Source organism: Vespula vulgaris, chromosome 19 (assembly GCF_905475345.1).
Source record: "Vespula vulgaris chromosome 19, iyVesVulg1.1, whole genome shotgun sequence".
Taxonomy (NCBI): domain Eukaryota; kingdom Metazoa; phylum Arthropoda; class Insecta; order Hymenoptera; family Vespidae; genus Vespula; species Vespula vulgaris.
This window is the reverse complement of record NC_066604.1, coordinates 4,215,234-4,238,045: the sequence shown is the minus strand read 5'-3', so window position 1 is coordinate 4,238,045 and position 22,812 is coordinate 4,215,234. Positions and strand designations below refer to the sequence as shown.

The following is a 22,812-nucleotide window of genomic DNA, read 5'->3' as shown; positions in this document are numbered from 1 at the left end:
ATAATCGTTGAGAAATGTCGTATTTCACGATTAACAAGAAACAATGAACGAACGATAAATATCTATATTTGCGTGAAATGAGCCAAGTCGTCAAATAGGTTATCAACGTTTTGCGTATGTGCGTGTTTAACGTTTCGAAGAACGTATCTGCCGTTTTCAGCATATAGTAACGATCGAATAGTTAGAAGTTTGTAGGTGAGTCCATTTTTAATTCCGTTGCTCTCTATTATTTGTTCTATTCACATGGAAAAAGATATAGGTTATGGCGTAATTTGTTAAAACTGAACGCGTCGAACAATTTTAATTGTATCTTCTCTACATGTTATGTTTTTCTTTAAATATTCGTTATTATTTGGAAATTTAGGCATGGCACAAGACGAGGAAAGCAAGCTGATTAGAGAAGATTTTGATGCCGGTCCATCGAGTTTTGACGAAATCGAACCAGATCTATTTCTAGGGAATCTCACAGCTGCCACGGATGTGGAATGGTTGAAAGAAATTAATATGACTCATGTACTTACGGTAGATTCGTGTCCTCTACCTAGAAAGATTCAAGAACGTTTGCCCAATCTCACCGTAAAATATATTCAAATAACAGATATGCCAAGAGAAGATTTGTTAACTCATTTGGAAGATTCTTACGAATTTATCGATCAAGCATTAAAATCAAATGGTAGAACGCTGGTACATTGTTACTTTGGTGTTTCCAGATCTGTTAGCGTTGTTATCGCATATATTATGAAGAAACATAGAAAATCTTTTTTAGATGCATTGGAAATAGTCAAGCAAAAGAGACATTTTGTTGGACCAAATCCTGGATTTATAGCGCAATTGAAATTATACGAAGAGATGGACTTTGGCATAGACAATACTAATGTTCAATTTAAAATGTACAGATTGCAAATAGCTGCGGATAAAGTGAGAAAAGTGAAAATTTTACCCCAAAATTGCATCGATTTAATAAAGCCAGATCCTGCGTTAACGACCGTACGTCCAGAACCGACCGTCTATCGTTGTAGAAAGTGTCGAAGGATCGTGGCCAGTGCGAGTAATATTTTACCGCATACAATGCACCAAAGGCACATTTGGCGACACGTCAGTTCGAAACGAACGTCCAAACAGATAAAAGAAGGGGAAGAAGGAGCAGAACGCGTAAATGTAAAGAAAGAAAACGAAATGACAGAACTATGCACAAAGATATATTTTGTGGAGCCTTTGGCATGGATGCCGGACATAATGCACAATGTGGAAGGAAAGTTGAATTGTCCAAAGTGTAATACAAAGTTAGGCTCTTTTAGTTGGATAGCCGGTAGTCAGTGCCCGTGCGGTAGCAAAATAGCTCCGGCGTTTTACTTAGTTCCGTCTAAAGTCGATTGGAGTAATGCCGTTCAGAATGTACAGGTAACGGTATAGTACCAAAGATTAATATATCATTTATGATTCCATGGACGGATAATTACAATAATTACCGTTATCGTAGCTGTCATTGTATTAACGGTAAATCTGCTGAACATTTGTATTATACTTTTATCATGAAGCATATTCGATAAAAAATAATAAGATGTTTGTAACAACAATTTATAATCAACAATTTATAATGTAATGATGTAATCGATATTAATATTTACGTCTTACGTTGAATAGTTGTCTGTCGCGCATAATCTAGCGATTATCATACATACGTACCCAATTTATAATTAATGATATTTCTTACGGTATTATTAAGAAAATTATACGTATATCTAATCAGCTGATGTTGCCAATACTACATGCATTCGCATATTATCTCATTTGCCGAAGTATACATGGATATGTATATACAGAATACAGTGAATCTCGTTAAGGAATTGTTATGTATACCCTGTATACGATATCCTTAGCTCTCCTCACAGTTTATACAACGTATAAACATATATATATATATATATATATATATGTATATGTATATGTATATGTATATGTATATGTATATGTATATGTATGTATCTATATATCTATATACCCTGTTTAGAAAACTTGTAGTAATTAAGAGAAGTCTTGATTATTAATTAACGTGACTTTTGATTATAAGTCTTTTCTACGTCATTGATTACAGTTGAAAACGAGAGCATCTTTGGTTTCAACGAACGAATCCTGTGCAAGCGCAAGAATCCTGTGGACGAAGGAAAGCACGAAATAAAATTATTATCGAGAACGCGTGGTAGATTTGAACATCGCAGCGTTCTTTGATTTTGATTTGATTTGTTGAGAACAAATCGCAATATAGAGAAGAAATAAAAGGAGAAATAAAAGAAAAAGAGTCACATGCTCGCGTGCATGGCGGAGTAGGTAGTACTGTAAGGATGCGATCTCAATCTCAATGCGCTTAGACCAGTTATAGTCGTTCCTTCGACGGCACCATGAATTTCTGCTGATTGATGATACGACGGTAGAGCAGGTACGTTCCCAAGATTAGCGTTGACAAATCCGTGACAATTACTGCTTTGAACGGTGGTATAATGTTGAGGCGATCTCCAGTATTCGCTATAGGAATAATGTGGAAGCTGTTGCGCTTGGAAGGAATTGTTTTCCGAATTGTTTTCGTGCATGTGACTGCTTACTCTTATCGGTCGAAGTGGTAAAGTGGTGGTTTCCAATTCTCTGCTTGTACAAGTGCCACGATTAAGCGCCGAACTTCTTTCGTTTCGCCGGAATTTGGCGCGTCTATTTTGAAACCATACCTGTGAAAGGCAAAGTCTATATGAATTTGACATAAGATGGGTGAGAGAGAGAGAGAGAGAGATACATGGGGATTAGAGTAGAGAAAGACGATGTTGATGGCGAGGTCGATGGCGGAGGAGGAGGAGGAAGAAGAAAAAGTCGGTGATAGTAAGAAGAGATTCGTGTCTCTTTGCGGCATGCCGCACGAACGTCTCCCAAACAACGCATACGTTGGATTTGCGACGCGTTCTTAGGAAAGACGGGACAGCGTGACGGCTCCTGGCAGGCGTACACACATTCGTAGAGACAGGGAGACAGACAGACCACAGACGAAAAGACGGACAGACGGTCAGAGTTGGGAATGAAAGGGAGCGGCGAGGAGCAGTGAGAGAGGGGTTTGCGAGGCACACACGTGCTGGATCGCGTCTCTCGCGGCTGTACGCTAGGCTAAAGTACGCAGATGCTGCTGGATAGACGCGTACGATCTTAGGCCGCAGCAGGCTAATCATAGCTTCTTTCCTTGACAACCTGTCTCCTTCGATTTTCTGCCTAGCTGTCCGCAGCCTCCGCCTTCTTCTTTTGCCTACTCTTCCTGCTACCATCCCTTTCTCTTTCGCTCGTTCTCGCCCATTCTCGCTCATTCTCGCTCATTCTCGCTCTCATGTTTCTATCCTTCGAATATAATCTCAAGAACACGTGTGTTAAGAGAGACAGTCGGTTACTTTCTCAGATGGCAATTATTCTCTTATTTGTACATTAGAAGATTTTACTGTTTTATTCGAAAAATTCTAAGAGCAAACTTTTGTGCTAGGCAAAAATGATATCTACTTATAATCGAGATCGAATTACCTGGACTCTTGCCTCCGACAAAGATACCCTAGTAGCGAGTTCCTCGCGAACAAAAGCATCGGGGTAATGCGTCCTTTCGAAAACCCTTTCTAATGCGGCCAACTGTTGCGCCGAGAAGGTTGTCCTACTTCTTCTTGGTCTCCTACTTCCAGTCGTCGACGTTCCTTCGGCGTGACACTCTGTACGTTATTTTACAGATTTTTCTTTCTTTCTTTCTTTTTTTTCTACAAGATTTTATTCGATATAGGGAATAGTGGAAGATGCCGCGTACGATAAAGTGGTCGCTCAGAAGGAAAAGAGAGAAAAAAAAGTAGTGGAACAGACACAGACGCTGCGGCTATTCTTGAATGAATCTACTGTGCTTGAGTATTCATCAAAGCGGTATAATATGAGCAGCATGGGCGGAAACACACAATTTCGATGGAATCGAACGGTGTTTCATCGGTATAGCGTAGTTGGTAAGTTTCTTCTTAAAAGAATTAATCTAGGGAGCATATTATTTTATGATATTTTTATAATTTTGTTGATTCTTACCTAACGAATGCATCGTCGACGTCGATAAAAGTCGTGAAACGGTGAAATCTTGCGACGCATGAGGATTCGTTGATTGCGACGCTATTATGTTGTTACCATCCTGGTCCACGTTTGCACCGATCATTTTGCCCCGAGTCTGTTCAAATAATTCCTAAATGTCTTGTCTTCTTTGTTATTCTCCTTTTCTAAGTCATTTCAATGTTAAGTCACTATGTTTTATCGATTCAATAAAGTGACCATCAAAGCGTTCGTTTGTCCGTAATTTCTCTTAGAAAACGTAAACATTCTTTACAACGATATCGATGATACATTTGCTTCCCGAGAAGTTACATCTTATACGAATTAATTGATGTGATAATCGACGAGACGTCGATCATACGATCTGTCAGTTTCTTAATTCGCTCGAATTCGCACTGTGCTGTTGCATGTAATTCCTGCTGCAAACACCAAAGTCGCGTAAACTTTTCGTCTTTAAGAAAGGAATAATTTATTTTGCGCGTTTCGTCGAAAAGCCACGGGTCGAGAAGACGCAAAGGGAGAACATTATGTCCGGGGCACCGGGATACCAACTGACTTAACCGACTTGAGACGTACTGAAAGATTCTCCTCTTGTCTCTTCGCATCTTCTCTCTCTCTCTCTCTCTCTCTCTCTCTCTCTCTCTCTTTCGCTCTCCCTTGGTCGTCATCAGAGGCAACGCGGCGAGACATGCGAGGAGAGGAGAAATAGAGCGTTTTAAGAGTAGGTGGAGATTTTCTTCGCAGGCTCCACCTTCATTAGGCGCTCATTGGTTTTCAAACGTTTCTACTTACGTTTCGTTTTATCGGCTTCCGTGCGCACCGCGGGACCTTCTTAGAAGCGAAAGGGCCTATCTGTGCGCGTCTAGCGACAGACCCGCGACAGACGCCCGACCAAAGGAGCGAGCTATTTATTTCCGCGAAGGCGTACTCTAACAAATCGCGTGTTTCTAGGGTAATTCGTTTTAATGACATTTGTTTTACCCGTTAGATCGATATTACGGATAAATGAATGGAACGTCGCAGAAAAAATGTCTCGTTTATCGATGATCGTGCAACGATAGCGGCGACTCGTAAGAAATGCAGACAGACCGAGGAGAGGTAATCGGAGGAACGAAAAGAGGGTTGCGTGTCTTTAAAAGTTGAACGAGACGAAGTGTCGACAGCTGACCGCTTTACGTTCGTCCTCTCGATTCAACAGGCACGTGATCTACGAGCAATAGATATGCGTAACAAAATCATCACGTTTATTCCGCGGAATTTTATTTATAGGATGCTTTTGAGAATACACGTTGCCCTCTTGTCGTTATCTATTTAATTCTGGACGCGAATAAGATATTACAACGGGCTTTTCTCGAAGGAGGAAAATTTGCTTGAGTTGGCTTTTCAAAAAACCGATGGAAGGGGAGAGGAAGGACTTTGGAAAAGGATCCGCAGGAGAAAGAGAAGTCTGCCGGCGCCGATAGAAAAAGAGGGAGAATTTAACTTGCTACGTCGTAGCCTCAACGAGACGGACGGGCGCGTCGCGACGCGCTGACACGTACACGTCGCGCGTCGCCCTCGGAGAATTATTAGGCGTGCCTGACTACATCACCGCGTATCTCTCTCTCTCTCTCTCTCTCTCTCTCTCTCTCTCTCTCTTTCCCTCTACATCTGTCTCCATCTCCATCTCCATCTCCTCTATCTATCCGTTTCATTGTTGTCTTCCTAAGCATAACTTTTTAACATCAGTGTGATTTCGTGCAATCGAAGAGGAAAGTTTTTCTCACTCTCCGAATTTTACGTTTCTTTCTTGTCGAAGAGAGCACGTTTTACGGTGGATCGATCGTTGGATTTTTAAGGAAAAGAAGGAGGGAAGGAAAAGAGGAAGAAAACGTTGTATCTTTCGTATACACGTTCGTGATCTTAGCGTCGTTCGACCAATTATAACAGCCATGCGTCATCCCTGCCAATTAGCAGCGACTCGAGAGAAAGCGCCTGAAACTTCTTTTTCCTTTTTTTCGGCGGTTGACAGACTGCGGATAATTTTACGCATGCGACACCCTTCGTAAACGCGCTCTCGTTTTCGATATTCTTTTCTCTCCTACTCCAGAATGTCGTCATATTCGTGCCCTAATTAATTTCGTTTACCGGTTCAAATATATGTACATATACGTCTGGGTTGTACGCGATGGGTGTACGTTTAACAGAGCGTGAAGCATGTTACCCGTTACTGCTACTAGGATATTACAACCATCGCCTTCGTGCTTCATTCCTCGCAACGGTAGAAACGCTATTCCATACGTGGATAACGTTAAACGTCGCGATGTAACGCCAAGGGTCGATCACTCCTTTCGTCCAGGCGTACCTGGTCTAACCGACGCGCGAGTTAAATATCACATAATTTTACTCTCTGTTATATCGCTAGAAAGTATTGGTGTGTCCGCTAATAGGCCTTTGATTATACTGATAATTATACTCGTGTAATAATAGCATTCGCCATTGTTACTTTTGTACCCACCTTTCATCGCGTTACCTCTTACTACTTCTACCTTTTACTAATTCAGATACATGTAAGTAGACGTATCTACTTTATCGATTATCACCGGTATATCTAGTCGCGTTTAGATGAAAAAATGGAAAATCAAAAGAAAAAAGAAATATATGGTGGTAGGAAAGGAATATGATAGAAAGCGTTCGAAAATGTTGCGAGGTCATTGCCTTTAATTCTTCTATCTGCCTATCTGATTATCGATCAATCGTTCACGGTTGTATACGTCTTTTTCAATAGAAACTGTTCCGCCGTGTCGCGTCACGCTCCGTTCGGATCGTATAAATAGATACTTGTCTGCTGACTGGTATATTTTTTAAGCTTTCCAAAAAAATCGTGTGGCAGATATTCGCAGGGGTTCGCGTGACGTGTGAAAATGTTTCTTCGAGGGACTATCTTCCAAAGGGTCCTTTTCGTTTTTATCTCTGGTGATGACCGTGCGATTGCAATGATTAACATTCAAATTGGACAAAAACCGGTTGGAAGGAAGCATCTTCGATATTTGAAAATAGCGTTGGTTCGGTAAGGGAAGAGAGAGAGAGAGAGAAAGATAACGCTGATGGTTCCTTGGCTTCCTCTACCTCTCTGATTAGATTTCACGTCTATGTTTAGAATGGTGGTGAGTTTGTATATGTTTCGAAAGATTCATCTCTCGTTTTAATGTTTATTTAAAAGGGTTTTATTTAATTATGAATCAATAATTTTATTACGTTGAATTTTGTTGAAAAGAAAAGAAGGAAAAGAAAAACTATCCATCTTTTTTGATACGTAGAAATAATTACAAGTATCTTTGACTGTGATCGTTCACCTGGGGAGATTTTGAATGGTTGCCGTAGTCAGGTCACGATTGTGGAGTGGGGATAGAGAAAGAGAAAAAGCAAGAAAGAGAGAGAGAGAGAGAGAGAGAGAAAGGGAGTTTGAAAACCTTGTCTAGGGACCCTTACCTTACCTACATAAGGCCCGTAGCTTCACCCCACCACGTCAGTGAAGAACCAACCGTTGTAGCATTCGCGTTGCGATCGTGTCGTCGTTCACTCGCAAAATTGAATCTCTCCTTGCGTAGATTATGTGCACACAAGTTCAAAGTGTGATACGATAACAGTGATAATTGATGGGTTTCGTGGATGTACGTTGCAACGTTTAGTCAGGGATCCAGTCAGATAAAGTCAGTACTAACTTTTATTTATTATTTTTTATTTACTAATTCCAACACACAATTCTATGATACCGGTTCAGGATAAAAATGGTCATGATTGCTATTTCTTAAACTCGAAAAATAAATCACTCGGAGTCCATAGGAGTTTCTACGGATTCAAAGAAACTTTTGCTTTAACGGCCAGACATTGGCGCGACAGGACTCGTTTCTCTCATTATTCCTATTTTATTATTTTTCTGAATGTCCTTCTTGGTGCTATAAATAGAAATTTATCTCTATCTACGAAATGAGGAAAGAGAAAAAAAGAGAGAGCAACAAAATATAAATGTGTCGTCGTTTAATTGATTCGTTTGTACAAGCAACATCTTTCGTATCAACGATTATAGAAATAGCAAGGAACATTGGCGATGTGTTTTGTGTACGACATGTAGAAGCGACGGATATGGGAATTGAAGAGAGAGAGAGAGAGAGACGGACGGGGGCAGGTGTGCTCCAAATAACGTGTTCCTAAAGTCTGTCTTTTCGCGACGCCTTTCTCTCCTCTTTTTCTTCCATCTCTCTCTCTTTCCTTCCTTCTTAAGTCGTCAAAAAGCGAGTAGCCTCCGAATGAATGCGCCTTTGATTGTCGTCGGTTGAACTCTTGGGTCCCTTTCGAAAATCGTCTTTCCCCTCTCTTGCCTGCGTTCTCCGTTACACACACGCGCACACACACACACTCTCTCTCTCTCTCTCTCTCGTCTGCGAGACCACGCCGAGACAAGCAAAGGTGCGTAGGGTCAATCCAATATAAATCAGAAGCGAGTCTCACAAGAGAGAGAAGAGAGGAGGAACGAATAGAGCATTTTTTGGGACCGTTCGCGGTGCGCACCGTATCGCGAGTATACCTTGTTCTCGTGTCTACGAGCTCGCGTTCGCAAGTGTGTTCGCGAGTGAGATCTTGAAAAAGGGATCAGGTACACGAGCCTCGTCATCACCTGCTTTTCCCTCATCCTCTCCTCTTTTATTTGTACGTTTTTCTATTTTACAAATAGCAAGATCGTGTCTACGAACGATATCAATATCGATCACGTTATTATTTTATTATAGGCACGAGTCTTTCTTTGCTCCTTGTTTCGCTCGTTGGTTACTCGTTGCAATAGCCATATACATATTTGTACAAGGACGATTCGGTTCGTAAGAGTTCGGTTTACAATTCGAATTTATATTCCCTCGGATGGTAATCTTCGTTTCGCGTACAACCGTCTTTGTGAGAAGGGTTTTAATCGTATAAATTATGTAAAAGGGACCGTTCTTAAATCTCTAGCGAGGTAAGTCTTCAACCGTCGCTCCATTTTACTCGTTTACTCGTAGTACGATGGCGCGAGGTCAATCCTGTTTCGTCGCTCGGATAAACAGGAGCAGGAAAGAGAAGGAGGGTAGGTAGATGAAAAGAATTGGGTAAAACCTGATATCGTTATTCGCGAAGCAAAGGTCCCTTTTTTCCAACGGGAAAAAACTTGGAACGGATCGCGTCTTTAAATTCGTACGGATGTTTTACGCAAGTTGCAAAAATGACGGGGGGATGTACGAGAAGAAACTATGAAATAAGAAGAGAAGGATCCCGAAACGATTTAACATCTTTACGTGATATATTTAATATCGTTGCGGAGGACCCATGCTTTACGTTCATCTTTCTCGAAATCTCGAGCGAGAATACTTGGCGTTTAATCTTCTTATCGGAAGCATCTATATTCCAACAGAGAGAAATCGAGAGAAAAGCTCTCACACGCCACGCTATGGTGTTCTGTTTTAGGATCAAGCGCGTACACCATATTCGCTCTACGAGGATATATTCGATGTCGGAGGGTTTTAGGAGGTAATAAAAGTGACAGATACGAGCCATAATATCGCGTTCGAGGGTCGCGTCGCGCACGATAAGTGTGATTGGCAAAGATTCGCGCGCTCGACGCGGCGTCGCCGTTTGGTAAGCAAATAATTAAAAGTCCGTCCCAAGTAAAAATGATTAATAGTAATAACGACGGTCGAGAAGGAATTGTGGAATCAGATTCTCAAGTTGTGCGAGATATCGAGTTTATAAGAACGGACGTAGATGTGAACGAGAAGCTAGGCCGACAACGATAATAATTTTTTCTTATCGTCTCTCGAACGTCGATGAAAAATGTTGCAAATTTATTTGGACGTTCATTGAAAGCACCTCGTAGGGAGGTTTATAAAAGCCAGATGGTTCCTATGTCCGTCCTCGTGCGTCTCACCGTAGGGGCAGGTGCTTTCCATCGTTTACGTGTCGTTCGTGTTCACGGTGTTTTCAGGGTGTTCGCTAAGGCAGTACTTACTTTCCTGCATTTATATGCTTGAGTATGCTGTAGAGAGGGAGAGTGCGTGTTAACGAAAAAGTGCGTGTTACGGGACAGAAGCGCGTGTGCAGCATGGCAACAGCCTGTATGCAAATGAATGCATTTTTATACTTGCTCAACAATGCGTCGCGTTTACCCCCTTGAGGAACCGTTAAAAGTGAAAACCTGATGTCCGTAATAATAATTTCTTTTCATCATTTTTGGCGTCAACACTTTTCGCTTGGATGGAACCTGCATAAATAGGGTATGTGTCTTCGATCGAATCAACGGGTAGACGATTGAGCACGTTTAAACGACAAGTCGCCTACAGTGTGATTTCGTCTTTCTCTCTTTCTTTCTCGCGACTCCTGACAAACGAATAGTTCGTTAAACGGTCGTTAAGCGCAAACAAGCGTTGATTCGTCAAACGGTTTCTGATTAGCGTTCAAAGTTACACCTGTTATGTTGTTTCTCTTACGTTACTCGACAGGTGCAACCTGCACTTTCGTCATCGAACGCGATCCTCCTGTTATTTCCTCGCGTACTCTCTTTCTCTCTCGGTCGCGTTGTCGACCTCGTCGTATCGTTATTTCAAGCACGGATAGATCGATCCAAGGTCTTGCAATCGTTTGTCACAGTCGGCTACATGCATACCGTGCACGTAGCGAGCCCCTTCCCGCCTCGAGTATATACTTTCGTTCTTTCTTTTAAAGATGCTCAAGTGGACCGTCTCGAGATCGTTGTCAGCGAGCAGCTCGACGCCCCACGGTCCGGCACCAGCTTTGAACAAGGCGTCCCGCAGGCCTTTTCGAGACCTGTCCAACACACCGCCGGCCGTCGGTACCCAAAGCAGGCACGTACGTGCATCGAACCTGCAAAATACTACGACGAAACCTACGCCAGTTCGTCGTAGGCGGTGTCGTAGCCACGGCAGCGATTTGAGGACCTATTTTCAAGTAAGCACAATCGATCTTTCTCTACGAGGAAGGAATCTATCTTTTGTCGAACGTATAATCGAATACCTTTGTCGACTGTTCCCGAAGGCAACGAAAACCAACGTAAGGATCGGAAAACGGCAATCGCTTTCTCAACGATCGGAGGGGTCACCAAAGCTGGAGAATTTTTATCAGGGTACCCCGCGAGTGGACGCAGACATAGGACCATTAACCTTCCTCCCAAGTGAATGTAAGCGTTCAACGGCTTTAACTCTACCAACGGATCCAACTTTGTTCTTGAAGAGTCGATCGAAGAATTTTCAAAGCCACAACGAGCTACCGCAAAATATGGTTAACGAGGCGCGTGCCAATTTGCAGTCGCACGTTTCGGACTTTTTCCATCAGATTTCGATGGCCACCAGTCCCGAAGATGTGATGGAGGCCGAATCCGTGCCGTTAGACAAGTCTCGAATGTATCCCGAAAAGAATGACGTCAGATTAAAATTGGAGGAGTCTAAGAAGGCACAGTTCCAATCTAAACTGGCGAAGGTTACCAAGATCCACGCGCGAAGTAGAACTCCTTATTACAAAAAGGTCGTTCAAGCTGTTAGTCCTTTGAAGCAGTGCCTTCAACAACGAACTCCGCTTGCCGGAAAATTGTCGAATTTGGCCCTAGATCAAGATTTACCTAATTTCGAAAATATGGATAACACGGTTACGGAAGTTCTCAACAGGTAAGGTCTTTTCTATTTTTGTCTTCTTTTCTATCGCGTTAAACACGTGAGTGATAGATCGCGATGATACGCACGCATTATGTCGATATGTAAGTTTGTCCGTTTGAATTGCGTAGGGAAAACGAAACGAATTTTGGAGGCAAGACAGTCGCGGAGATTCTTCTGAGCGACATCGAGGAGAGGAAAAAAATACTGAAGGGTCGTTGTACGGTTACCATAGAGGAAGACGAAACCTCCTCCTTCGAGGAGGATCATACTTACGAGACGATCGTTCGATGCGGTACGAAAACGATGGACGAAGACGAAGTTGCTTCGCAAGTAGCGATCCAGAGCGACAGTTCGGTGTCCTCGGCCAGTCAGCTTTTGGAGGATCCCTCGCCGATGTCTTGGCCCTTTACGTCGCCGATCACGAACGAGTTCGACGGTGAATTCACTCTGAAGAGACAGCGCGGTATACGTAGGAAACGTCAGCAACAGAGGAAAGAGAAGAGCGTTTTCGAGGGTAAGAAAGCGAAAAGAATGACCGGGATAACTTCGGCCGGGAGTCCTGGATCGAACCGACCATCGAAAATGGAAAACAATCCTACGATAGAGGCGATCAATCCCAACGTGAAGAAGCTCGTCCTCGAGACGGACTTGGACTCCACCTTGGAGGATAAGCAACTCCAAAATCAAGAGTTTTCGAACAGATCGTCCTGTTTCTTTAACAACGATTGCAAAAAAGAGGACCATTCGGAGAAGAATGGAAAAAGCACTATTTGGGAATTGGAAAGTCCTAAATCGTCTTTGACAGAGGACTATCATAGTTCAAAGTCGATCTTAAACTCGATCTCTGATACTCCGGAGGCTCCGTTGGTCGCAACCGTTCGAAGATGCTTGAAATACAGTCCGGAGAGCGAGCCATCGAGGTCGGATTCGGATCGTCGCGGATCCATCGAAATCGAGTATTCGTTCGTTGCCGATCGTGTACAAGTTCGAGGTGAGTCGCGAATGTGCATTACCTTTTATTAGAATAAAAGGAGAGAAAAGGAAGCGATCGTATATGTAGGGTTCGTTGAGTCGCTGGATACGTTCCTGCTGATTCTGTGCTTTTAACGGGACATGCGCGTATCGCGAGCACAGTACTTTGCTGAGAGACAGAGGGAGGGAGGAGGGAGAGAGGAGTTTATCACTTGGCACCGTAGAAAATAGCAGTACTGTGCCAGTAACCTACAGACCCTCCTAGAGTTTTCATATCGGTTAGTAGGCTCAACGTCATTGATTCCTGTCGCAGGTCATCCTTGCATAAACATAGAGAGGGTCGAGAATTTTCAATGCAGACCTAATTCAAACGCAATCCTGGCCTGTGCGTTTTTGCAAGGATACACTTAGTTTCCAAGCCGTCTAACAATGATCGCGTTTCTTTACCTCAGCGATATCTATCGAAACAGCCGACAAAAATATCGAGAAGATTGTGAAAGTGCGCGCAGTATGAAATGAATCAGTTTTTATACGAATATCGACGAATTTCTCCTTCGGTTGGTAGCCTTTGTCGCGATCGTCGGACGGCGCAAGGCGCAAATAGTGGCTTTCGAAGCGGTTAATGGTCGCGGTACCGGTGTATTGGTACCGGTGTGTATCGTGCGTTTCGTCCGATCATAACAGCCTCGAAAATTCTCTTTTCTCTCTTCCTCTCTCTCTCTCTCTCTCCCCCCTCCCCCTTCTCTCCTTCTCCCTCCATCCCTCCCTCGTTGAGATCGAAAGGAGATTCTTTTCGTTCGAACGATTAATTTCGGTCTCACTGATGCACACGTATATGTGCAGAAGCTTAGAGACGAAGGGGTTGGCGATAGAATAGAAAGTTTTTTATCGTTAAAAAAAAAAGAGGATATATACTTTCCTTTCGCGCAGTGATAAGGTGCAAGGACCTACGGAGGACCTACGAGGGACCTATTCACGCCTACGTTAAGGTCAGCCTAAAAAATATCAACGGCGAGGGAGTCGTTAAGAGAACTGCGGTTCACAGAGCCACGCCAAATCCCGCCTTTCACGAGACCTTGGTATTGCCCTGCCCGGTTAATATCAATCAGTGCATCAGCAAGTCCACGTCCCTGGATATCGCGGTCTGGCACAGAGATCGTCGAGCAAGGTGAGCATGCTCAAGAAAATAGTAATGACAATAATCGCTATCGGAAAGTACTCAATATCCGAGCTATCGCGAGAACGCGAAACGACTTACTTTGATAGGATATTTACGCCTACCTACCACGTTCCTCGCTAGGAGACATTCTATTCAGATTTTCAACAGATAATCTTCATACGGTGGGGATTTTTAGAGAGGAGGATATAGCGTGTAAGAAAATTATTAGCTGTAGCTAGAATGAAAAATACGACATTATCTGTTTCCTCGTTATGTAAAACGTTTCATACTAGTTTTAGTTTTGGAAGGTTGAGCGCTACGGTCAATCCCAATATCCAAACTAATATCTAGATTTTCGAGGGTTCTTTGCGGTAGGAGGGGAATCGATTCTCTCGAAGCATGCGCATCGGGATCACCACGTGCACTTCTCTCGTCACATCCGCACCGTTACAGCGTGTGTACGTAGAGATACCTTCGCGAAATGTCAGTCACGTTGCGCTCGCGCATTCATATTTTCTCTCCGTTTCTCACCACCTTTCCAATTTCTCGCTACCTCCAACACATGCATAAATCCTACTTCGCTCGGCGCGTCTTTGCTCGACAACGTCACTGTTTCAGCGTGGAAGGGCGCCACGCTAGATGCTAAACGATCATCTAAAAGCGATCAAAAATTGACGTTCGCTTCTTGTCTTTTTCAGACGTAGCGAGCTGCTGGGCTGTATGACTTTACCTCTACCTTTGTCTCAGGATAAGGTAACGCTTGAAATATCTGTAATACGAAAAATTTGTAAAAGTTGAAAAAGTCGAACGCGCGAATAGGAATAGACCGATAACTCGACGCGTATGTAATCGTCCAAATGCCATTTCTCTCGTAATGTTCGCAATTCGTAGGTCTTCTCGTTTAAGGTCATGGCTAAGCCGATTCGTTGGAGTCCAGTGGTCGACGAAGCGTTGTCGCGGAAACTGCTCCACTATCGCAACAGCCATCCTTGTCCAGCGTTCGTTCTTTTTTTATTTTTTTGTTGTTATTTTTACACGTCGACGAACAATGATCGCTGTTGCCATCTATTGCATCGCTTTTATCGTTACTGGCGTTCTTTTAAAACTCTTTGAATTTTGTTGATAACCGCACGATAATGTGCGTACGTAGAGACATCGACGAAGCACGTGATATTTCTCGGTCGTTTGAACGACGAGAAAGACGAGAAGCGCCGCTCGCTCGCTCGCTCGCTCGCGAGAGAGACATTGACTGATTGATATATCGTCGCTCGTGAATATCGTAGGAAGCGACATGGCACCCGCTCGAATCTGGATCCAGCCGAAATACAAGTACCCCTTATGCAGGAGTACCGCAAGAATGTGGAGTCTCGCCGCCTTTATCCAAGGATGGAGAATCAGATAACAACAATTCCGGAGGGGATGATTTGACGTATCTGAGACATCTCGAGCTGGAACCAGTCGATCCTCTGACCGGCTTACCTCTGCATCCAGGCTTCACCGCGAGAGGTGGTAGAACGCCTTGTAGCGTAACCAGAAGACTGATTAGACAAAGTGCAGTGAATCAGGTATCATACGTATGTAGATATTATCCTTTCTATAAGTAACGGTGTCGACGCGGTCGACACGTTGGGAAAGGAAGAGTGAAAAAGCGCTGAAAAGTTTAACCGTGCGCCTTGGTTCCCATAGCGTCGTTACATGATCGATATGTGTACCTTCTTATCGTCTACCAGGTGCCATGGGGTTTCTCTTTATCCTGGGGCAGACCGCCGCGCGTGGAGCGCGTCGATTCGGGAAGTCCCGCGGAAAGATCCGGCCTGAAGCCAGGAGATTACGTCGTCTTCGTCGAAACGACGAACGTCGTAACGAAACCGAGGGAGGAGATATTGGGTTTGATCCAGGCGGCAACGAATCAGCTCGTCCTTGAGGTTTATCGCAAGGGAGGCATTCATTCGTCACAGCACAGGCCCAATTCGATGAATGTCACTCTTCAACAAACTGTCGGTCCCGCTAGTCAGCACGCCGTCGCGTTCAACGCCGAGGTCGGTACCGGCGTTCTGGTGTGAGCTCGATGACAGTACCGCTGTCATAAAACCGCTTAATCCTTTCGTTCCTATCGTTGTCGCGATATCGCTTGCCGCTCGATGACTTTGAAAACTTTCGATTTTCATCGACGAAAACGCGTCGGAGCATTATCGGAGCATCAACGACCACCATTTTACTCGCCTTAAGTCCTTTATATCTGTTTTCTTTTTCTTCCCTTTTGTTCTTCATTCGGTCGACCGATAAATGCTCTCCTTGTTTCACATTTCTTATAGCGCGTCTCTTGTGGTAAGCGTGCTGCTCTTAACTTATGATTCAATTATCTGTTTGTACTTTGTTCGGTTGTCTTTTCTTTTTTGTTGTCAACAAGTTTTGTTTTAAACTACACTCGTTGTTATTTTCATTTATTTCAACACATCCTCATCCATCCCCCGTGTGTTTTCACCGTGTGTGACATCAAACTACGTGTACACGTATGCATCTTTAGGTTCGCGCGAAGGGAGAGAGAGAGAGAGAGATGCAATTATCGTAGTGCGAAATTAGGTCGATATGATACTTTCTCTTGTTGCATGCAGGTCGAAAGATAATATCGTAGTAACGAGTTCTTCGTCACGAGTTATGCAACGGAATATTACACTCGCATGATCGCTTCGATCGAACTGTACATACGAACGTGTATACGTGGATACACATACGTACGCACGCACGCATGTATGCAGATCGATTCGTCGGTAGATTTTGGATACGATTATATAAAAGATCGATCCTTGTTGCCAATTTCGTTAAACGTCGCGGATTATAATGTTGATAAGCGACGATGTTTAGCTAATAGCTGGTCAGTTTATTGAAAAATAAGAATATTCTTAGGTAAGGATATTAATGCATGCGGTCTCTCGATTGGTAGTAGTTCGAAAAGACAGGACGAAAATCTTGCACGTCTACGTGATCAGGTTTTTCCGAATCTTGCTCCGGATGCACCGCCGGAGGAAGAGTTATCGGTACGAGAGGCGAGATACCGGGGGATTCTGAAGAGCGGTCACACGAGATTCATGACGCCGCTGGCCGAAAGGCGCGACGTTCTCTCCGCGGCGGACTACATGGTCCTCTTTCAAAATCTAGACGAGTTACTTAAGATATCCGAGGAGATTAGAGACGAGGGTGGCGGTACCGATAGCTATCTCTGCAGAGTACCCAAGATCACGGCCGCCTACAGACGATACCTCAGTGGACTGCAATGGGCCTGTTATTTGCTCGTTGCACTCAGACGGAACACGGCCTTTGCTAAGTTGGTCTGTGAACCTGCCGTTCCTCATAAAAGGCGGCCTGACCTTACGGGAGTCCTCTTGCTTCCTTTAGAGCATTATAGGTTCGTCTCTGCGCCAGTACCATCGCGCCAGTACCAAAGTTTGAGCGACCTTTGAGTAAGCTTTGAATAACTTTTATCTCGGGTCGCGTTTCAGAGAAATGACGAGATTACTGAGCCTGGCGTCGCCAAGAAATTGCCAGCGGGCTCGAGACTTGGCACAAGGTTACCGAGAATCGACGGCCAATGCGGGCGTGATGGAACCACCCCGGGACACCGGCAGACCTTTGCTCAGTTTACAGGAAGTCGAGTCGCGATTGGTTTTCGCCAAGTGCAAACCGTTCACCCTAGCCATGCCGGGAAGGCAATGGTCAGTCGATCGTCGCTTACGATCGTACTACGTACGAGCTAAATCTCTGACGGACTGACCCTATTCGACAGGCTTTTCGGCGGGGCCCTAGCAAAGGTCGAAGGTCGCGCACGCTTGCAACCATCGTGGGCGCTCCTTCTCACCGATCTACTGGTCTTTGCTCGCGTTTCGAGGGATCGCGTTCTCTTCGTTACCGAGGAACCTCTCCGACTGGCCAATATCGCGGAAGCATGCTTTACCATCAGAAAGAGGCCGACGGAATTCAGATTACAGGTGGCAATCAATTCGAACGGCAACGCCGAGAACGGCCAGGCGGAAGTGACGAACAGCGGCGGATGTAGTCCCCATAGTCGTCCCCGAAGGCGAGTCATCGTATTGAGAGCTCCCAGCGCGGAGCTCAAAGCAATTTGGCACAACTTGCTGCAACGACAAATGTTAGTAGCGCCTACCTCGACTTTGCTGACTCGGACTCGTCCAAGCGGTTGCCGAGGTCACTCGGTAGTGCGGTGCGATGCTCCGTCACTAAATTACGTCCCTTGTTGCGTTTTAGAATCTATCTAAATACAGGCTACGGTGGAACGTCGAGCGTTGGCAGCCCCGAGGAGAGCCCGATTACCAGCACCAACTTCGCTCACGTCAGAGAATCGACGGAAAGTCCGCGGGTAGGGGCTCTTGCCTTTTTTTCTTTTTCCACGAACGTAAAAGTAACGCATCACGGTTTCATTTACGATCTCCGATGTACGATCCCTTCAGATTTTACGGGGCTCGCACAAGCACGAGGAAGATAAGGAGTGCCATTCGAGCGAGAGCCTCGTCGATATTCTTAAAGATACGCGGGAGGACAATCACTTGGCCCAATGGGTGCGCAATTCTCACCAAATACCGCCTTCCGACAACGAAGGCTCCCTCGAGGAATGGACTGCCGAGGAGTTGGCTGCGAGAGCACCCGGGGAGAAGAACGACAGATCCGTTCAAGAAGCTACGACGACGGAAGAAGTCGTAACTGCAAGTTCGGACGTAGAGCAACAGAGCACAGCCTCCAGTGCCAGTTTAAGTACAGTCAAATCCAATAGTATTACGCCAAGAAAAAATGGGAGCTACGTATCCTCGAAAGAAAACTCTACGAGTTCTATCAGCATCTGTAGACGATGTCATAGGTTATATGCCTTACCGATAATCCGATGTATCAAATGAAGTACCTACTCTATATTTAAGATTTTCGCGTTTTTCTCGAGTCCGTGCGATATCGATTAATTGGATTTCCTTTTCTTCTTTCCTCCTTCTCTCCTTTCCCTTTCTTTCTCTTCCTCCTTCTTTCGTTTCTTCTTTCAGATCTGGCTGCCCGACGCCGCCTCTTCCAAGGGACCCATTCTCTCCGTTACCTCCCAAAATATCTGTCATGCCACCTACGCCAGATATTTATACGGCGAGACATAGATTAAGAAACGGCCTACACGATAGTCCAGGACGTAACAGTCCAAATTATGCGTCCGTGGATGGTAATACGGAAGATGGAAGCGAAGACGACCTCGACTGCGACGGGGAACCACCTTACAGGTAGATATCGGCCGATCGTTCGATGAACGTTCCCGGTTTACATTCGTCCGTTTTTCCTCGCGTTCTACGATCATCTCGATTCTACGCAGAACATTGAGAAGATTCGGCACGATGAGCAGTTTGGACCAGGACGACGAGCTGGACGAGCAAGGAGACGATGAAAATCGTGAGACGGAATCACCACCTTCGGGTTTGAGAGCTTGGACCGCAAGAGCCAGTAATTACGTCGTTAGCAAAATGGTCCTTTTGGAGCAATTTAGCGAGGGAGTCGGCGGTTATCTTCTTCAACCGCCGGTCCCTCCGGAAAGGACAGAATTTTCTCTCGATCCTAACGACGAAGAGGGCACTACGTCGGGTGCAACCTCGGGAGATGACATCTGGGGTACTCCGACCTCCGGTGGTCCGGACGACGAGAGTTTCACGACGCATTCGGTAATCATCTCTAGAGCCACCAAACCCGATCACCCACCCACCCACCCACACACTTCCGCGGAAGGTATCGGCCACGCGTCGAAAATATTTTTGCACAAAGAGTAGCGGCGTGGCGCGCTTTCGCGATGGTTCGGTCACGGACAAAGTTACAAAGTTACCGACGCAATCTCTATTTTCCCGATCTACGTCCCTGTTAGAAGAGAAATATTTCTGCCTAGACTTTGTTCGGTGACGAAGGCGTTGCTTTCTCTTTCAAATGCTCTCACGCGATCTTGAAGAATCCTTGCTGCTATCGCGTGACCACACGGTCCTAGGACTCTTACGTAGCTCTCGAGTACAATAGCTATTTTTTCGAAGCCCGTACCTTCCCTGTAAACGTCGAATATAGCCTGTAAGCTTCGCACGCCTTTGCATGACTCGCTTGCCCTCTGTTTGCAAAGAATCACTAGCCCGAGCTGTGCCTGACTTCCCTAGCCGCCGCCAAATGGGACCGGCAATTTGACTGGTTCCGGAGAAGACAATTACGGTCTGAATTTGTCGACGGAGGAGGATCACGATCAAGAATCGGATAACGAGGATTGCGGTTTGCCCGAGCTAAGCATGGATCAATTACTCGGCGGAGGTAGCCTTGGCTCCCTACGTTGCTTCTTAAGCAGAAGAAGACTGGAGCCTCTGCTCGAAGAGGAGGACTCGCCTGGAAGTGGAAAACATCAAGTTGGATGGTGGTGACAGAGGTTGCAATCGACTACGTTGAAAAACGTCAGCTCGAGTTCCGACGTGATCGAGAGAGATCGTATTTTTGCAAAATTGAGCCAAGAAGACGAAGAGTTTCGTCGAAAGATCGTAGACCTTCATAGGAAACTGTCCGACGTAGACGAAGGCTCGAAGCTCGAATCAACGTCGCCGGACTCGTCGAAGAACGTCAAGGAGGCGGATGATCGTTTGAAAGAATTGGAATTGGTCGCGCGAAGAGCCGAGGAATCCAATAACAGAAACGCGGAGAAAATAAGTTTCGAGATATTGCGAAAGGAAGCATACGCCGCGATTGCGATCGGTGCGGTTGAACCGACCGACGGACGTAGGTACAGGAAATTGGATGCGCAGCACGATCGTAGAAAACAATTAGAATTTGTGTTAAGAAAATCTGGCAACAAGCTCGGAGAAGAATCCTATGCTCGGAACAACGGCGCTAATTCTATCGAGACGTCGGAAACTAATTTTTTAAATCGTTTGAGAATAAAGAGACGTAGTTTGAAATTACTGAGCTTCCTTAGCGGCAAAGCGTATGATAAGTCGCACGAAGAACGAACGGCGAGATTGTTAAAGATGTATATGCCTGAGAAAACTACGAACGCGCATAATACAATCTGCATTCATCATACGTCCAGAGATAGACGATTCTGGAAGCTTCGGAGTCGTAGGCGATCGAGTTCGACTTAAATTTCAAATAGGACGACGAGAGATCGTCGTTTCTCTCTCTCTCTCTCTCTCTCTTTCTCCATTACTAGGACTTCCAAAATGATCATGTTAGAATTTTTTCAAATCTACTTACTTGATATATCCAGGAGTTGTTTTCATAGAGCTTAGTCTACAAATAGGATATCGAGTTTACGATTTCAGTATAGATACTCGTTAGCATTTCAGATAAAATGATAAATTTCAAAGGCTACTTGCGCACAATTCACGATCGGACAAATACAAATTGAAATTGCAAGGAAGATCTCGTGTTCTGGCATTATCAGTACGTTTAGTACGCTTATTATGCGCGCAAGTATATAAAAGTTTTCCGAAAAATGCGATTACGGCCTAGCAGATTACTTTTATTCTCTTTGAACGTAAGGCACCAGTAATCGAGTCTTACTAGACATATTTTCGATAGATTTTCGATAGATCTAGATTTTCTTAATATCAGTTTCGCTCTTTCTTCCTTTTCTATAATTCATTTTAACGTACGTAACATCGCAGTATAGGACCGCACGACTGATCTAAAGCGGCACGCATCCTTTATCTTTATTGGGTCCTAACGTACCGTTTACGGAACAACTGGAAATTTGACGAGATTTTAACATTATGGTTGGTAGAATATAAATTGTAAGTTATAACGTATGGTTGCACTAACCATAAATGGTACACGAATAAATGATATATTATTTGTTCAGCGACTACTTTTATATTACCTTTCAAGAGAAGATACAAATTCCTCTATTTCTGTTCTTATGTTAAGGTAAGGTACCGTTTAACCACTGTAATCTTAACTTTTCGCTTATTTTCGAACTTTCTAATTTTTTTGGATTATTTTCGAATTTTTCTGTGCTCTCTACGCGCAATGGATCTATTTTGGGAACGACGTAGAAGGTACCGTTCGGATGCAGATAACTTCCACCAAAGTCGTCCGGATTAGGCAGTTTGTCCGGCAGTTTAACAGGAATAATCTTAACAAGATGTTTTACTTTCCACAACATTGCGCATACCTCTGGAATATTTTTAACTACCACAGGGTCCCTTCCCTATATACAGAAACGTCGAGTAGATTAGGAAGATATGGGACAAGCTTATAAAAGTTGTTTTAAAATGTTTTATAAAAATTTCTTACTTTCTCGGCAATACCCAATTGTTTAAGTATATTTTTATCCCAATAAGGATTGCCGGCAAATGGTTTTACTAATGTAACCATTAAAAGCTTGGATGGTATAATTGGAGGATCTTTATGATTCGGAGATCTGAAATCAATGATACCGAGTCAAGTTCCACGGAGATTACACGTTCATTGTTTCCATACCTTGGAAAATACGAGACTTTTTCATATCTTACTGCATCCGAACGCCAATGTTTTGGCATTGAATAATTGCGGACGAAAGTAGTTAAAACTTTGGACTTGCTTGTCATTATAGTTAAAAATTTAATGACACAGATATCTGCAGGCTCACCTTCGTAAAGTACTCTTTTATAGTTTTCTTAATAAACTTTGCAATTAACGAAACTAGAGCAAACGTACTTTAAGACGAACGAGAAATGTTTATTTTCTCTGGTTACATTCGAGTTATCTCGATATAAATATTTAACCGTTGTTATCGAACATTCGAATGTGCTCCTGTCTCTGTTTCTCTCCCTCTGTCTTTTTTTAACCTTTTTAACCTCAAATTTCTTCTGTTTCAACTCTCTCATCGGCCATATTTAGGCATAGAAAAAATCACAAAAGAGATAA

The 22,812-nt window shown here is 44.1% G+C and overlaps 4 protein-coding genes across 7 annotated transcripts; 2 read left to right on the top strand and 2 right to left on the bottom strand.

Moving 5' to 3' along the window:
- Positions 1-45: 45 nt before the first annotated feature.
- Positions 46-1,843, top strand: LOC127070705 (dual specificity protein phosphatase MPK-4-like). The gene is made up of 2 exons (XM_051009005.1): positions 46-195; positions 365-1,843. Exon 2 carries the CDS (start codon positions 367-369, stop codon positions 1,411-1,413), a length of 1,047 nt encoding a protein of 348 aa, XP_050864962.1. The 5' UTR covers positions 46-195; positions 365-366; the 3' UTR covers positions 1,414-1,843.
- Positions 1,844-2,296: 453 nt separating this feature from the next.
- On the top strand, positions 2,297-21,765 carry LOC127070693 (uncharacterized). Of its 3 annotated transcripts, XM_051008976.1 has the most exons (17): positions 3,590-3,730; positions 3,797-4,007; positions 10,831-11,073; positions 11,161-11,786; positions 11,903-12,765; positions 13,677-13,914; positions 14,604-14,658; positions 15,189-15,470; positions 15,636-15,944; positions 16,896-17,311; positions 17,406-17,618; positions 17,690-18,052; positions 18,169-18,280; positions 18,372-18,775; positions 18,951-19,175; positions 19,265-19,607; positions 20,082-21,765. In XM_051008976.1, exons 3-17 carry the CDS (start codon positions 10,831-10,833, stop codon positions 20,334-20,336), a joined length of 4,947 nt encoding a protein of 1,648 aa, XP_050864933.1. In that variant the 5' UTR covers positions 3,590-3,730; positions 3,797-4,007; the 3' UTR covers positions 20,337-21,765. The 3 variants fall into 3 exon arrangements, with proteins under 3 accessions (XP_050864935.1, XP_050864933.1, XP_050864932.1); XM_051008978.1 differs by lacking the exons at positions 3,590-3,730; positions 3,797-4,007 and adding an exon at positions 2,297-2,437; XM_051008975.1 differs by lacking the exons at positions 3,590-3,730; positions 3,797-4,007 and adding an exon at positions 7,227-7,247.
- On the bottom strand, positions 2,301-4,697 carry LOC127070710 (retinal homeobox protein Rx2-like). The gene is made up of 3 exons (XM_051009011.1): positions 4,084-4,697; positions 3,550-3,728; positions 2,301-2,720 (listed from the first exon to the last, which is right to left on the bottom strand). The coding sequence occupies exons 1-3, from the start codon at positions 4,205-4,207 to the stop codon at positions 2,301-2,303; spliced, it is 723 nt and encodes a 240-aa protein (XP_050864968.1). The 5' UTR covers positions 4,208-4,697.
- LOC127070716 (39S ribosomal protein L30, mitochondrial) lies at positions 21,594-22,757 on the bottom strand. 2 transcript variants are annotated; one of them, XM_051009025.1, is made up of 4 exons: positions 22,387-22,757; positions 22,201-22,327; positions 21,785-22,114; positions 21,594-21,650 (listed from the first exon to the last, which is right to left on the bottom strand). In XM_051009025.1, the coding sequence occupies exons 1-3, from the start codon at positions 22,491-22,493 to the stop codon at positions 21,827-21,829; spliced, it is 522 nt and encodes a 173-aa protein (XP_050864982.1). In that variant the 5' UTR covers positions 22,494-22,757; the 3' UTR covers positions 21,594-21,650; positions 21,785-21,826. The 2 variants fall into 2 exon arrangements, with proteins under 2 accessions (XP_050864982.1, XP_050864981.1); XM_051009024.1 differs by lacking the exon at positions 21,594-21,650 and having other exon boundaries at positions 21,755-22,114.
- Between the last annotated feature and the right edge of the window lie 55 nt (positions 22,758-22,812).

Excerpts from the sequence above, each read along its gene's own strand:
- LOC127070716 (XM_051009025.1), bottom strand. The coding sequence starts at position 22,493 with ATGACAAGCAAGTCCAAAGTTTTAACTACTTTCGTCCGCAATTATTCA. Across the intron at positions 22,328-22,386 it reads AAAGTCTCGTATTTTCCAAG|ATCTCCGAATCATAAAGATC; the intron begins GTATGGAAACAA and ends CATTGATTTCAG. Across the intron at positions 22,115-22,200 it reads AATTGGGTATTGCCGAGAAA|GGAAGGGACCCTGTGGTAGT; the intron begins GTAAGAAATTTT and ends TTCTGTATATAG.
- LOC127070710 (XM_051009011.1), bottom strand. The coding sequence starts at position 4,207 with ATGATCGGTGCAAACGTGGACCAGGATGGTAACAACATAATAGCGTCG. Across the intron at positions 3,729-4,083 it reads GTCGACGATGCATTCGTTAG|AGTGTCACGCCGAAGGAACG; the intron begins GTAAGAATCAAC and ends AATAACGTACAG. Across the intron at positions 2,721-3,549 it reads TGTCGGAGGCAAGAGTCCAG|GTATGGTTTCAAAATAGACG; the intron begins GTAATTCGATCT and ends TGCCTTTCACAG.
- LOC127070705 (XM_051009005.1), top strand. The coding sequence starts at position 367 with ATGGCACAAGACGAGGAAAGCAAGCTGATTAGAGAAGATTTTGATGCC.
- LOC127070693 (XM_051008975.1), top strand. Across the intron at positions 17,312-17,405 it reads CTTCCTTTAGAGCATTATAG|AGAAATGACGAGATTACTGA; the intron begins GTTCGTCTCTGC and ends GTCGCGTTTCAG. Across the intron at positions 19,176-19,264 it reads GACGGGGAACCACCTTACAG|AACATTGAGAAGATTCGGCA; the intron begins GTAGATATCGGC and ends GATTCTACGCAG.